Source organism: Balaenoptera acutorostrata, chromosome 6 (assembly GCF_949987535.1).
Source record: "Balaenoptera acutorostrata chromosome 6, mBalAcu1.1, whole genome shotgun sequence".
Classification (NCBI taxonomy): Eukaryota; Metazoa; Chordata; class Mammalia; order Artiodactyla; family Balaenopteridae; genus Balaenoptera; species Balaenoptera acutorostrata.
This window is the reverse complement of record NC_080069.1, coordinates 81,087,323-81,100,240: the sequence shown is the minus strand read 5'-3', so window position 1 is coordinate 81,100,240 and position 12,918 is coordinate 81,087,323. Positions and strand designations below refer to the sequence as shown.

Here is a 12,918-nt window from a genome sequence, read left to right as displayed (position 1 = left end):
CTGTTAGGTGAAAACAGCAACATGCAAAGACATATGATCCCCATTTGGTATACGAATGTGCACAGGAGTATGGGAAGATGTAGTCCATACTCCTAGCAATGGTTATCTAGTTGGACAGGAAAATCTATTTTAATTTCATCGTTATAGTAATGATCTACTGTAACAGGCATGGACTACTTTTATAATTAATGATGAGTATAGAATAAGTTTTTAAAAATTATTTATTTCTGAATATAATCTTTCTATATGTCTGAATAACTTTCTCAGATCATCTTGTTTCTAATCTTGGCTCTTTTTTCCTTCCACCAACGTACCACATTTGTATTTGTTTTATATATTAGACTTCCAGTTAAGATTTCCATTGAATGAAAGATTCACTAGCAATAATAAATTTGAAAACCATTGGTCCATATCACCTGATTTAATGATAGCTACTGAATATAGGACATTCTCTCTCTATATATACTCATGAGGCTATGTGTACTACTAACATAAATAGATTCATTTTAATGAGAAATTTCAGATTGCTCTTTATTATGTTAAGAGTCATACACATACAGTTGAAAATTAAATATGAACTAAGCATCACTGACTTAACTTGAATAACCATTGAACTGATGACACAGAGAGAAATAATAGTAATGTGCAGCCCAAGGTTTTGGTAATGAAATCACCAGATTACTGGTGATTAAAGGAAAATTCTACCCAACAACTTAGAACATTATCCTACAGTTTCAAAGGATTCTAATGTAGCTGAAAATTGACAGAGCTAGAAAAGTCTAAACCAAACCTAACTATAGTTAGAAAGTGCATACAGAACAAGTGCAGAAGCTTTCCCTCCAGACTCTTTCAGAATAACCAGGAGACGGCTTAGCTCAGTCTTCTGATTAAAACCCTAACCCCAATCCCACAAAGGTGGAAGAATCATAATTATTTGTACTCCAGCTGCAATGTTACATTAATCAACTGCATGCATTCCACTGTTTCAAATCTGGGCTGAATTTATAACAACCCTATGGTTAGCATAATTTGCAGTAAATTAAATTAAATTCAACAAACATTCACTGAGCACTCACTAGAATTCAATGTACTTTATGGGTTTTGCAAAGCTCACAAAGGTGCATAGAGTACAAGCTCTGCTCTTCAAGAACTTACTATTTAGTGAAGAAGATAAATGCAAAACTTACTCTGACAGAGAGCACAATATGATAAAGAGTATACATACCAGGAAGAATATAAAGTATAGGGAAAATAAGGTAGGGATCACATACACTAAATTCTAGCTTGGGCAGTGAGAAGGTTTCTGGGAAGAGGTAACAGTTTAACTGAAGTTTGATGGTCAAATAGGATTTGTCTGTATAGTAGTAGGTCATGGGAGAGAGTCAAAGACCACATACTGTAGAGAAAGCAGTATGTGCCAATGGGTAGTAAGAGTGGAATATGCTTCACAGACACAGAAAACAAACCTATGGCTACCAAAGGGGAAAGGGAGGAGGTAGGGATAAACTAGGAGTAGAGGATTAACAGATACAAACTGCTATACAGAAAATAGAAAAGCAACAGGATTTACTGCATAGCACAGGGGGCTATATTCAATATTTTGTAATAACCTATAATAGAAAATCTGAAAAATATATACCTAGTTGAATCATTTTACTGTACATCTGAAACTAACACAATATTGTAAATCAACTATACTTCAGTTAAAAAAAAAAAAAAGAGTGGGGTACGTTTACATTCCTAAAAAGAAAAAAGAGATGACGAAGCAAAAAGAGGTTAGGCCCAGATCAACAATGAACAAACATGAACATGATTAAAATGTATGTTTTAGACTCACAGATATAGAGAACAAACTAGTGGTTACCAGTCAGGAGAGGTAAGGGAGAGGGGCAATATAGGGGTAGGGATTAAGAGGTACAAACTATTAGGTATAAAATAAACTACAAGGATATACTGTACAACACAAGGAATATAGCCAATATTTTGTAATAACTATAAATGATTATAAACTTTAAAAATTGTGAATCACTATATTGTACACCTATAATTTATATAATATTATATATTAACTATACTTCAATAAAAACTTTTTTAAAATAAATTTTAAAAATGTATGCTTTAAATCACCCAGTGGTACATTCACGAGTAAGAAAGAGAAAGGAGTTGCTTCTGGTGGAGTATTACAAATATATAGCCCTTATTTTTAAATTTAATTTAAATAAGACAGGATTTCTCAAGATCTATAATTTGAAACAGATATTTTATTACATTAGATTATATGGTCAATTTGGGGGAGAGGAGTGGTCAGTGAATTTTTTTAGTGAAATCAAGGAAAATGATGATGAATTAAGCTGCCTGGTTAGGGAATGTGGGAACAGAAAAATAATATTGTCCTGGGACAGAGGTGAAGCTAGGGAAGGGACTACACAAGGGAGATGCCCAGAAGGGCACTGTTGGATGATCTATCAACACCAATTGGAGCGTTTCAATATCTCCAATTCTCAGTCTCACAGTTTCAAGAATCTATATCTCCAAATCCAAAATTAACATATTGATGAATATTAATGATGTTAATATTAATAAATATTTCTTTTCAACAAATCTAAGCATCCAAATATACCTCTGTTCTCATCAGAGGAAACTCTCTAGCCCTTAGCTTATTTGCAGGACAACACACAATCCTGTCTACTGACTCAGCCTAGAGCTCCATGCATTCCTCTAGATGGGAGAATTGGAAACTCACTGTTTCAGAGGTGGCTTCATATGAAAATCATCACCAATCGACACAGTTTGAGCTGAGGTGCTTTTAAAATATACAAATAGCTCATGAGCTCTATGTCAAAAAAACAAACAACCCAATCAAAAAATGGGCAGAAGATCTAAATAGACATTTCTCCAAAGAAGACATACAGATCGCCAAAAAGCACATGAAAAAATGCTAAACATCACTAATTATCAGAGAAATGCAAATCAAAACCACAATGAAGTATCACCTCACACCAGTCAGAATGGCCATTATTAAAAAGTCTACAAATAAAAAATACTGGAGAGGGTGTGGAGAAAAGGGAACCCTTCTACACTGTTGGTGGGAATGTAAGTTGGTGTAGCCACTATGGAAAACAATACGGAGGTTCCTCAGAAAACTAAAAATAGAGTTATCATATGATCCAGCAATCCCACTCCTGGGCGTATATCCGGAGAAAACCATAATCCGAAAGGATACATGCACCCTAATGTTCATTGCAGCACTATTCACAATAGTCAAGACATGGAAGCAACCTAAATGTCCACCAACAAAGGAATGGATAAAGAAGATGTGGTACATATATACAATGGAATATTACTCAGCCATCAAAAAGAATGAAATGCCATTTTCAGCAACATGGATAGACCTAGAGATTATCATAGTAAGTGAAGTAAGTCAGACAGAGAAAGACAAATATCATATGATATCACTCATATGTGGAATCTAATTTTTTAAAAAATGAAATAAATGAACTTATTTACAAAACAGAAACAGACTTACAGATATTGAAAACAAACTTCTGGTTACCAAAGGGGAAATGTGGGCGGGAGGGATAAATCAGGAGCTTGGGATAAACATACACACTACTATATACAAGATAGATAACCAACAAGGACCTACTGTGTAGCACAGGGAACTCTACTCAATATTCTGGGATAACCTATATGAGAAAAGAATCTAAAAAAGAATGAATATATGTGTATGTATAACTGAATCACTTTACTGTACACCTGAAACTAACACAATATTTTGAATCAACTATACTCCAGTAAAATAAAAACAAAAACAAAAAAAACCACCTACCATTCTAACACCGTTTTCAAAGGCTTGCCGGGTGAGTGGAGCTGGTCCATCCACAGTCTTGCCATCATCATCCGGGCCCCAGCTCGCACTGTAAATGTGCACATGCTGAGGATTGAAGCTAACTGATTTTGCTTCAACCATATCTGTGACATCTCCATCCAGCATTCGAACTCCTGTAAGACAGAGAGGGGAAGTAACTCTATCAGAAGCTTCACCCAAACAGACCAAGATATATTTCAATTGCAGCATTTTTTTTTTTAAGGAAAGAATAACCTTTAAATCAACACTTAAGTCAGCATATGTTCCTCAGAAAAAGATAGTGCAAGACTTTTCTGAAGCTTTCTTGGGGGGAAAGGAAGTTACATTGCATGTAGAAGAGCAAAACTTATTTTAAAACTTTTTTAGCCATTGTTCTCTTTTTCTAGGTTTCCACATTCTTTCCCTTCTCTTTATCTCTCTCTTAAGGGATATCTTTGTCTCTGGACAAAGGGAGCCTCAAGCAATCCATCTTCCCTAAACTTCTCTTCATTAGGTACCTTGTGCTCATAATTGGTATAAAACATTCTAACCTCAGCAGTCTTAGAAACTTGGAAAGTTGCCAAGTTAGAGTGGTCCAATTTCCTCCATATTTAATATTATCTCCTAATCTGAAATACTGATGTGAACTTAATATATTACTTCTTTGCCAAGTTATTATAAGTCAAATAATAAATGAGAATGCCCTCTGTGCATGTAACACATCAAATAATTCTCAAAGGGTTTTGGCAATGTTTAGTCATTAATCTTCATGTAAGTATTCCCACCAGACAGATAGGAATTTATTATTAACCTTAATTTGCAAAAATAGACACTAAGATACTAAAAAAAATTGTCAAATACAAAGCTTTCTTTTCATTTTACAGACACGCAATAACAACAAAACACCTAATAAGTAAACATACCTTTCCTTCAGCTGAAGCTAAATACCATCACTGAGACATTGTATTATTTTAAAATTATGTCCTTATAGCCTAAATTTACTCCTTAGGAAAACGTTGTTATCTAGTAGGATTTCAACTTTCTTTGATTACCAATAAATGAGGATTAAATAATAAAACCCTAAATCAGGCAGCTTTAGAGGCTATGTGGTTTGAGGTGGGAATTCTGGTGGAATATAAAAATATTCTTGAAGGAACCATATCTTCTTTGTGCTTTTAAAAAAATGTTTAACTTTTAACTATAAAATCACAAACACAGAAAAGCAGAAAATATGACAATGAACCCGGATATAGCCAGGACTCAACAACTGTTAACATTTTGCCACATTTTCTTCGTCTAAAAATATAAATATTAGGCTAAACCATTTTAAATTACATAACAGATATGACACTCTATCCTTTAATATTTTTTCCAAAAAAAGGGGGAAACAAACACCCACTCTACCTTAAATTTCCCCAAAGCATCCCTAAAGACATTGCATTTGGCTGCTGTATCTCTTGACTGTCTTTTCTTCTAGACTTGCATATTTTTAAAGGAGATGTATAGAAACAGGTGATGTGGAGAACAAAGGTTTTGAACAAGTCCATTTAAAAATTATGGAATGTAAAGCATACTTAGAAAGCTTTTCAGCAGTTTATTTTGTGGGAGGAAAATACCCAGCAGGATGCTCTGCACATACTGGGTCCTCAGCAGCCATTGGTTTGTTTTGATTTGACATGAATATTCACAACTCATCTGCATGGTTTTTACCAAATAAAGATGAAATATTTCATATTCTTACTTCTATTTAAAAGCATAAAATGCAACTATTTTACCACTGCAGGGAGGTCTGAAATAATCCAATCAGTATGTCTAAACACGGGAGTGTCTACACAGCACCTGAATTCAGTTTCTACACCATGAAATTTATGTGACGTCCATGAAAACATGCTTGAGAAAATCATATCTAGAGCATAATATTAATTTTCTGACCAAAAATTGGTAAGAATTTTATTTTCTCAAGTTTAAAAATGAAAGGTTAATTCTTCTTCATTTAACTAACTGCAAGCCTTCATGCCTTGGGTCTGAGGGGTTAAATTTATAATTTAGAATGTTCTTGCTTTTAGGATGAAAGAACATTTGTCAGGCATTGCCATTCATTCATTTTTCTAGAGGTCTTGTTTAGCTAGGTCAGCAGTTTATCTGTGACTTCACAAGTTCACAAGTTCATCCCTTCATTCCCTCAAGGTCAGAAGTGCTGGGTTAGTACTGAATAGTAATGATCGGGACCTGGGTGTGTGTCTGTGTATGTGAGTGTGTGTGTGCTGGACAGCAAGTAGGGTTGACTGGACAGCCACTGTAGTCATCCAACTATCCTGAGGAGTGGAGGGGCCTCCAGCACCCTCACGATTCTTCAGAGGATGTCTGTCTACTTTCCATAACACCTCCATGAACCTTGCTCTTGATACACAGCAGATGCTCTCAGAGTACTGCTAATTACTGGTTAATAAGCTGCCATATTCTAGGAATCCCAGGTGAAATGAAGGAAAGAAAGAGGTCTAATTTACTGACGACTGACACAAAAGACAGTCTCAGAAAACCTTTTCTTAGCACCGTCATTATATACCCCAATTATTTCATGTTATAAGAGATCTGCATTAACCTAAGAAAGGACTATCATTTTTTATTTTTTACATCCAACTCTGTTTACCATTTGGAAACAAATAGTATATTGGAAACAAGGATGTCAGCCTGGTTCCAGGAGCCTCATCTTATGAAACCCTTCAGGAGACGCTTAGAGGAACACCTTCAAAGCCAGTAGGATCTACACCATCTCTTACAATGTTTTCTTCCCATTTGTGTGTGGCTGTAGCACCAGGCTATACTAAAAAAGATGATTACAAATGGGAAAGTAAGAGTGTGCTTTTATTAATATCTGAATTTACACTGCTTTGGTTGGTCCTTGTAGGAAGTATATGTATATTTGAGCTTGTGTATGTGTGTGTGTATATATATATATCTATAACCTGCAATTATTAATGGTAATAGTATTACTATACTCTGGGACTACAAAAGGAGATTTTACTATTTACTTTTTAATCACCATTAAAAGGAACTTTTTGTAAAGCCTATGGGAAAGAAAAAAAATATTTTCTGCTTTGACAGAATTTCAAAATGCTTCTTTCCATAGAGATATTATGGCCTGGTGTTTATATCCTTAGTTCTTTCTGACCCAGGCACCAATTGTACAATTTGGTATAGTTGCTAATGACCCCATCTTCGTTATTGGACAACCTTTTCTCATGCCTATTTAAAGAAAGAAATGTCTGTGTTTGCAACGCTTTAGGGGGGCTGCTTAATAACGCAGGTTAACACGGTCATTTTGCTGTCAGCAGTAGTTGAACTCTATTATGCAAACATATGCCTGTCTTTAGTTCAGAAAAGGGTTCTGAAAACCAGTTAGGGTGAGAGCTCTTGGCTTGTTTCTACATCCACTCGTGTCTGTTTCCCATACCTCCGATCCTGGCGTTGAAAGCAATGCCAACTGTGCAGTGAGAGTTGTTTGCCGCGGCGGCCACTTCTCCAGCACAGCGGGTCCCGTGCCTGCAGGGAGAACACACACACTTTCTAAAGGAAGACACCTCATTCTCCCAAACTCAACACACCCTCGATACCACTCAGACTTCAAAGTGGTGAAGAATATAGCAAGCTGTGGATGTTTCTGGAACTTCTTACCCAAGTAGCACTAAGTCTGCCCATGGCAAACTTTTAGCACTTAATTACATTCTGTTTGGGATTACATTCTTGTATGCTTATTTTTGATATCTTGCTTTCCCAAACAGAAAATCTCCTTGAAGGCTAAAATCAAGTTGTATGTTCCTTTGTATTCTCTGAACTTTCAATGTCCAATATGGTAAACACCAGCCACATACGGCTAATGGGTACCTGAAATATGGTTAGTGTGACCACATCTTAATTTTTAATTTTAATTAAATTTAAAAACTAGTACTCAATTCATTTATTAGAAAATTTAAGAATGTGGGTATGAGAAACTACTTTTTAAACAGGAAATTAAAATATACATCAAGGATCTCCAAAGAAAATTCATCATCTAAGATGGGATTGCTGTAAATACACACTGGATTTCAAAGATCTTATGTGAAAAGACAACATAAAATAATGCCTTAGTAGTTATTTTATGTCAATTACATGTTGATATATTGTACTTAATAAAATATATTATCAAAACCTATTTTACCTGTTTGTGTTCACCTTTTTACTGCTTTTTAAAGATGTGGCTGCCAGAAAAGTACAAAATTTTTCTGAAAGATATTCCTTGTTATCTCTCACCACAATAACTTAGTTCTTTAATCAGAAAAATCATTTAGCTGAAAGGACTTCTAAGATCTTATCCAAGGATGGCAAAGAAGCGTCAAGTGCAAAGGACAATCTGTTTAGAAATGGTGGCGTAATACGGTGTGTGCTGAGAACAATTCTAAGGCATGGCTGAGCCCAGAGAAAGAAGGCGAGGACTGACGACTAATGCTTGCCCTGGATGCAGGAGGGGAACGTGACAACCAGTGTGATGTATTTCTATGCTAATGAAGTCAATGCTCACCTCCCTTCCCACATTTTTAGAGATGAGGGCACTTAAGGAGGCCCTGAGATGTAAAGAGATCTGTCAAAAACAGCCCAACAGTGACTAAAACTCAGGACCCCAAATTCTGTTCTGGTACTTTTTATTTTACAGCATATTCTACACACTCATCATGAGATATAACTACTGTCTGTGCAACTATAAACAAGTAGTTGCTTACAACTGATAGGTACACACCAGTTTATACAAAAGAGATATATCCTGTTTTTTCCACTTAGTAATATCATGCATCTCTTTTTATGTAAAAATTAACCTTTATCATTTAAATGGTTACTATTATTCTTATATAATCTTTTATATTTATATAGAAATGGCATATACCTATATACATATACCTATATATGTGTGTGTGTGTGTGTATATATATATATACACACACACACACATACACACGCGCATCATAATCTTTATTTCTGGAAATTTACCCATTTTTTCACTAGTATTAATGAGGCTACAAAGAACAGTTTTGTATATACAAAATTTTATATACCTTGGGACAAATTTCTAGAAGTGGAATTACTGGATCAAAGAGTACAGGATATACTGTCACATTGTCAACAGAAGATAAAAGTAGTATAACCGAACCTCATAAAAACTGCAAGACTGATAAATAGTACTACAAAACACCAAATTTTAATTCATGACAAAAAAAGACAGGCCATAAGCCAAGTTGAATGACAATATGAAGAACAGAGAAAATAATCTGGACGAACCCCTGTGTACGTAAACCCCTATGTATGAGTTTTCAATCTTTTTCATCCTTACCAAGCAGACTTGAAAAATATTATCTCATTGTTGCTTCCCTCTTTATCCCTTCTGATTACATTTGATGTTGTACAGCTTTTCAAATATTTATTAGCTATTTCTATTTCTTGCTTTCTGAATAACCTCTTCATGCTTTTTGCCCAAATCACTTATCGCCTTTCCATCATACCTGTTGCAAATATACTTCCAAATGCTTTATTTGGAACGTAACAATCTTATTTATGGCAGTTCTAGGTTGTCACACATAGTTATTTACTTTTAATGTACTCATAATTATCTTGCCCTCTGATATTTGGTTATACACTTTAATCATCAGAAAAAATGATCTCTTTTTTAAAAAAAATATTTTTGTAAGCCCCAAGCTAAACTACTAATTTCCCCTGAGCATAGTAATTATTTACTATGAATCTTCATTAGCCTCTTACTGCATATTACTTCATGGCGTAGGTTTTTATTCAAATGTCAAATTCCCTTTATGAGTCTACTGTTTTTATACTTCATTGGCTCTATTATTATTATTATTATTTTTTCTATTATTAATTAATGCAAGTTCTACAGGATCATAAGGACCTATGCTTTTAATTCGTCTCTGGTTTATTCTTTGGCCCATGGGTTATTTAGAAGTATGATTTAAATTTTTCAAATGTATGCAGGTGTTATGTTTTTTATATTGATCAATAACTTGATTACCTTATGATAAAAGAATATAGTTTTTATGAAGCAATCATTTGAATTTTGTGAGCTCATAAAATGGCGAAGCATATGATCAACTTTTATAAATGTTCCATGTGCCTGAAAGGATGTGTATTCTCCAATTGTTCCATATAAGTCCATTATGTCAAGCTTGTTCATTATACTGTAGATTTGTTAATGTTCTTTGCAGTTCTATCAATTTTTATTGTATTTAGAAAGGAATTATCAAGTCTTTCTAGTGAAACAAACTGTTTATGAATATGTAGTAACACTGTGGTTCTTGCAATAAAAATTAAAGATATCTGGTTAATATTTAAATTATAAACCACTTGATCCTTTTAGTTTCAAATATTCTGTGTTCATATTAGTTTGCCTCATAAGTAGAATATAATTATGTTTTTTTGAAGCTAGGCTATCTTTGTCTTTGACTCAAGAGTCAGTCCATTTACAGTGTCTATATATTCATATATTCACATTCATTTCTGTATTTTTTCCCTGTACTAATTTGGATGTTATATTCTATTATTGAATGGTTATCCTAGATATTTGATAATAGATAGCTAAGATCACAAACACTAAAGTTATTAATACGTTTTTCACATTTTCCCAAACAATGCAGACTTTAGAATGTTTTAACTGATTATCCACCTCTTGACATGATCCCCCCATAATTATAGTTATACACTGGATTTTTTAACTCTAGAAATCACCCATTACTGTTCTAGTTTAAACAATCAATGTTTGTTTAGATTTACATTCTTTGCTCTGTTTATTTTTGTAGCTCTTATTTCCTTCTGGGATCACTGATTTCTTTCTGAAGAACATTCAACATTCTTTTGGTAGCCTCAGAAAATGACTTTATTTTACCATTGTTCTTAAAAACTAATTTCGCTGGATATACAATCCTAGACTAACAGCACTTCAAAGATGCCATTCCACCAATTTTTAGCTTCCATCGTTTCTGGTGAGAAATCAGCCATCTGGCAATCTAGTTCTCTCTGGATGCTTTTCAGATCTTTGTCTTTTCTATTCTGCAGGTTCATGAAGATTTTGTATGTATGTATTTTTAAAAATTCTTTCTTGGAATTCCTAAGCCTGTAGTTTAATATTTAAATCTTCAGAAGTCTTAGCTAGTACCTTTGTAAGCTAGTACCTTGATGCACTGCTTTTACATCATTCTATGGTTCCTCCTATCAGAATCCCCGTTAAGCATATATTAGACCTTTGCACGCTATCTTAATCTTCAATCTCACCTTCAGGCTTCCCCCATCCTCTCTCTCAGCTGTGTTCTGTGTAACCTGCTCAGTCCTATACTTCACTTATCCTATCTTCGGCCATGACCAACCTGCTATTTAGTCCATTCATTGCATTCTTCTTTTCAGTTATTTATATGTTTTACTTTTTAAAGTTCTTTTGTCAAGTCCACTCAGCTAATTTGGATAGTCAATTTTTCTTAAAAATGCTTTTCAATATTTATTTCTTGATGCATATGAATTATATATAATAATTCTAAATAGGTGAATCTAATTCTGCTCTTCTTTTTTTCTACTGGCTTGTTTTCATGGTGATGTTTCCCCCATGTAGTTGGTGAATTGTCAAATTAGGAGATCATGTTGTTTAGGCTTTTATCTTTGTGAACTCCTTGAGGATGGTATGGAAAACTCATTGTTTTAAAGAAGATTTAAATTCACTTCTAACACATATTTTGGGCTACACCAACCAAGACCTGTTCCACCAAATTAAAAATGTGGGCCATACAAGTAATATGAATTATAGGTGCAAATTCCACAAGAGAAGTTAGTTATTCTCCAAGGTAGTTATTTATTTATCCTCTTGCCCTATCTATCACCCAGGGAGAGAAAGTCAAATACATCCTCTGTCTCTCTGTGTAGGTTTTCTTTTTCTATAGTTATTGCACTGAAGATAGTACCTCAGGGGTTCCATTTTATGCAGAAAGCTTCTCTCACCCTTTGGACCAAGACCTTGTCTCCTGCCATCTCTGGACTTTTAAAAATCCATCTCCAGTCTGGCTGGGATTGGTTGCTCACCCTGGGAAATGCCTAGTGTCCATCTGTTGCCCACGTAGTTGATAAATTTGCACTTTCTCAGAGAAAGACTCTGGTAACCCATTAGCTCAACCATGCACTGAAAAGTTCTTTAATATTTTCCCATGAGTTTTAGATATACTGTGGTAGGAGAGATTTAATTGAATATCTGTTCTACCATATTACTAAAAAACAGAAGTAACATGGTTCTGTATTTCTAAAATGCAGTAAAGCCTTGCACATATTATGTGCATCATTAATGTAGAGTGAATGTTTGTAAGTGAAGAACAGAGTGACTATTTTGTTTATAAAAACATTTCTTGCAAAGATTTCTGTACAGGGCTCTACATCATAATATATGGACTATTTTGGGGAGACAAGGAAGTTATACTCTACTGTTGACACATATATTTTAAATATCAGTTAAATCATATATTGCAGCATACTGTAATTGAGGGTCCAAACTGCCAGCTCAACTACACTTAAACAGCCCACTCTTCAGATGACAATGATCATTACTCCAAGTAAAGTACTAGTCATCTTTTTTATTTTTATATCCTAGTTGGACTCTGTCTTGACATGGATTTTAAATAGATCATAGAACAATGGGTATCACCATGACCTATTCAAGTACGTGAACATGATTCAATTTCTTCCTTCTCCCAAAGAACAAAGGGTGGTCAGCAAAAAGTGTACTCATGATGTCAATAAATATGAAAGTCACAAAACAGACAAAAGTCTGTTTTTCAGTTGTATTTTTCTTCAGAGATGACAGATTATGAGCATGTAAAGTATTTTCAGCATAAGAAGAAAATTTTAGTAGATTTTAGTCCAGAAAACAATATACTCATTAGATTATGTTCTGACCCACACGCACCTAAATGCGAACTTTACTAGCCACGTCCCATGTAATGTCCCTTGGAAATGAGTCACCTGTTTAGCTTTCTTGCATATGTTCACAATATTACTAA

General features: G+C 34.4%; 1 protein-coding gene across 9 annotated transcripts in view; it reads right to left on the bottom strand.

Moving 5' to 3' along the window:
* The window catches only part of PCSK5 (proprotein convertase subtilisin/kexin type 5), a 475,211-nt gene that overhangs the window by 301,018 nt on the left and 161,275 nt on the right, over positions 1-12,918 (bottom strand). For all 9 annotated transcript variants that reach the window (XM_057548456.1, XM_057548455.1, XM_057548453.1 and 6 more), the window contains exons 6-7: positions 7,302-7,390; positions 3,830-4,002 (exon numbers count right to left, since the gene is read on the bottom strand). In XM_057548456.1, coding sequence (XP_057404439.1) covers positions 3,830-4,002; positions 7,302-7,390 — 262 coding nt within the window. The remainder of the gene's footprint in view (positions 1-3,829; positions 4,003-7,301; positions 7,391-12,918) is intronic.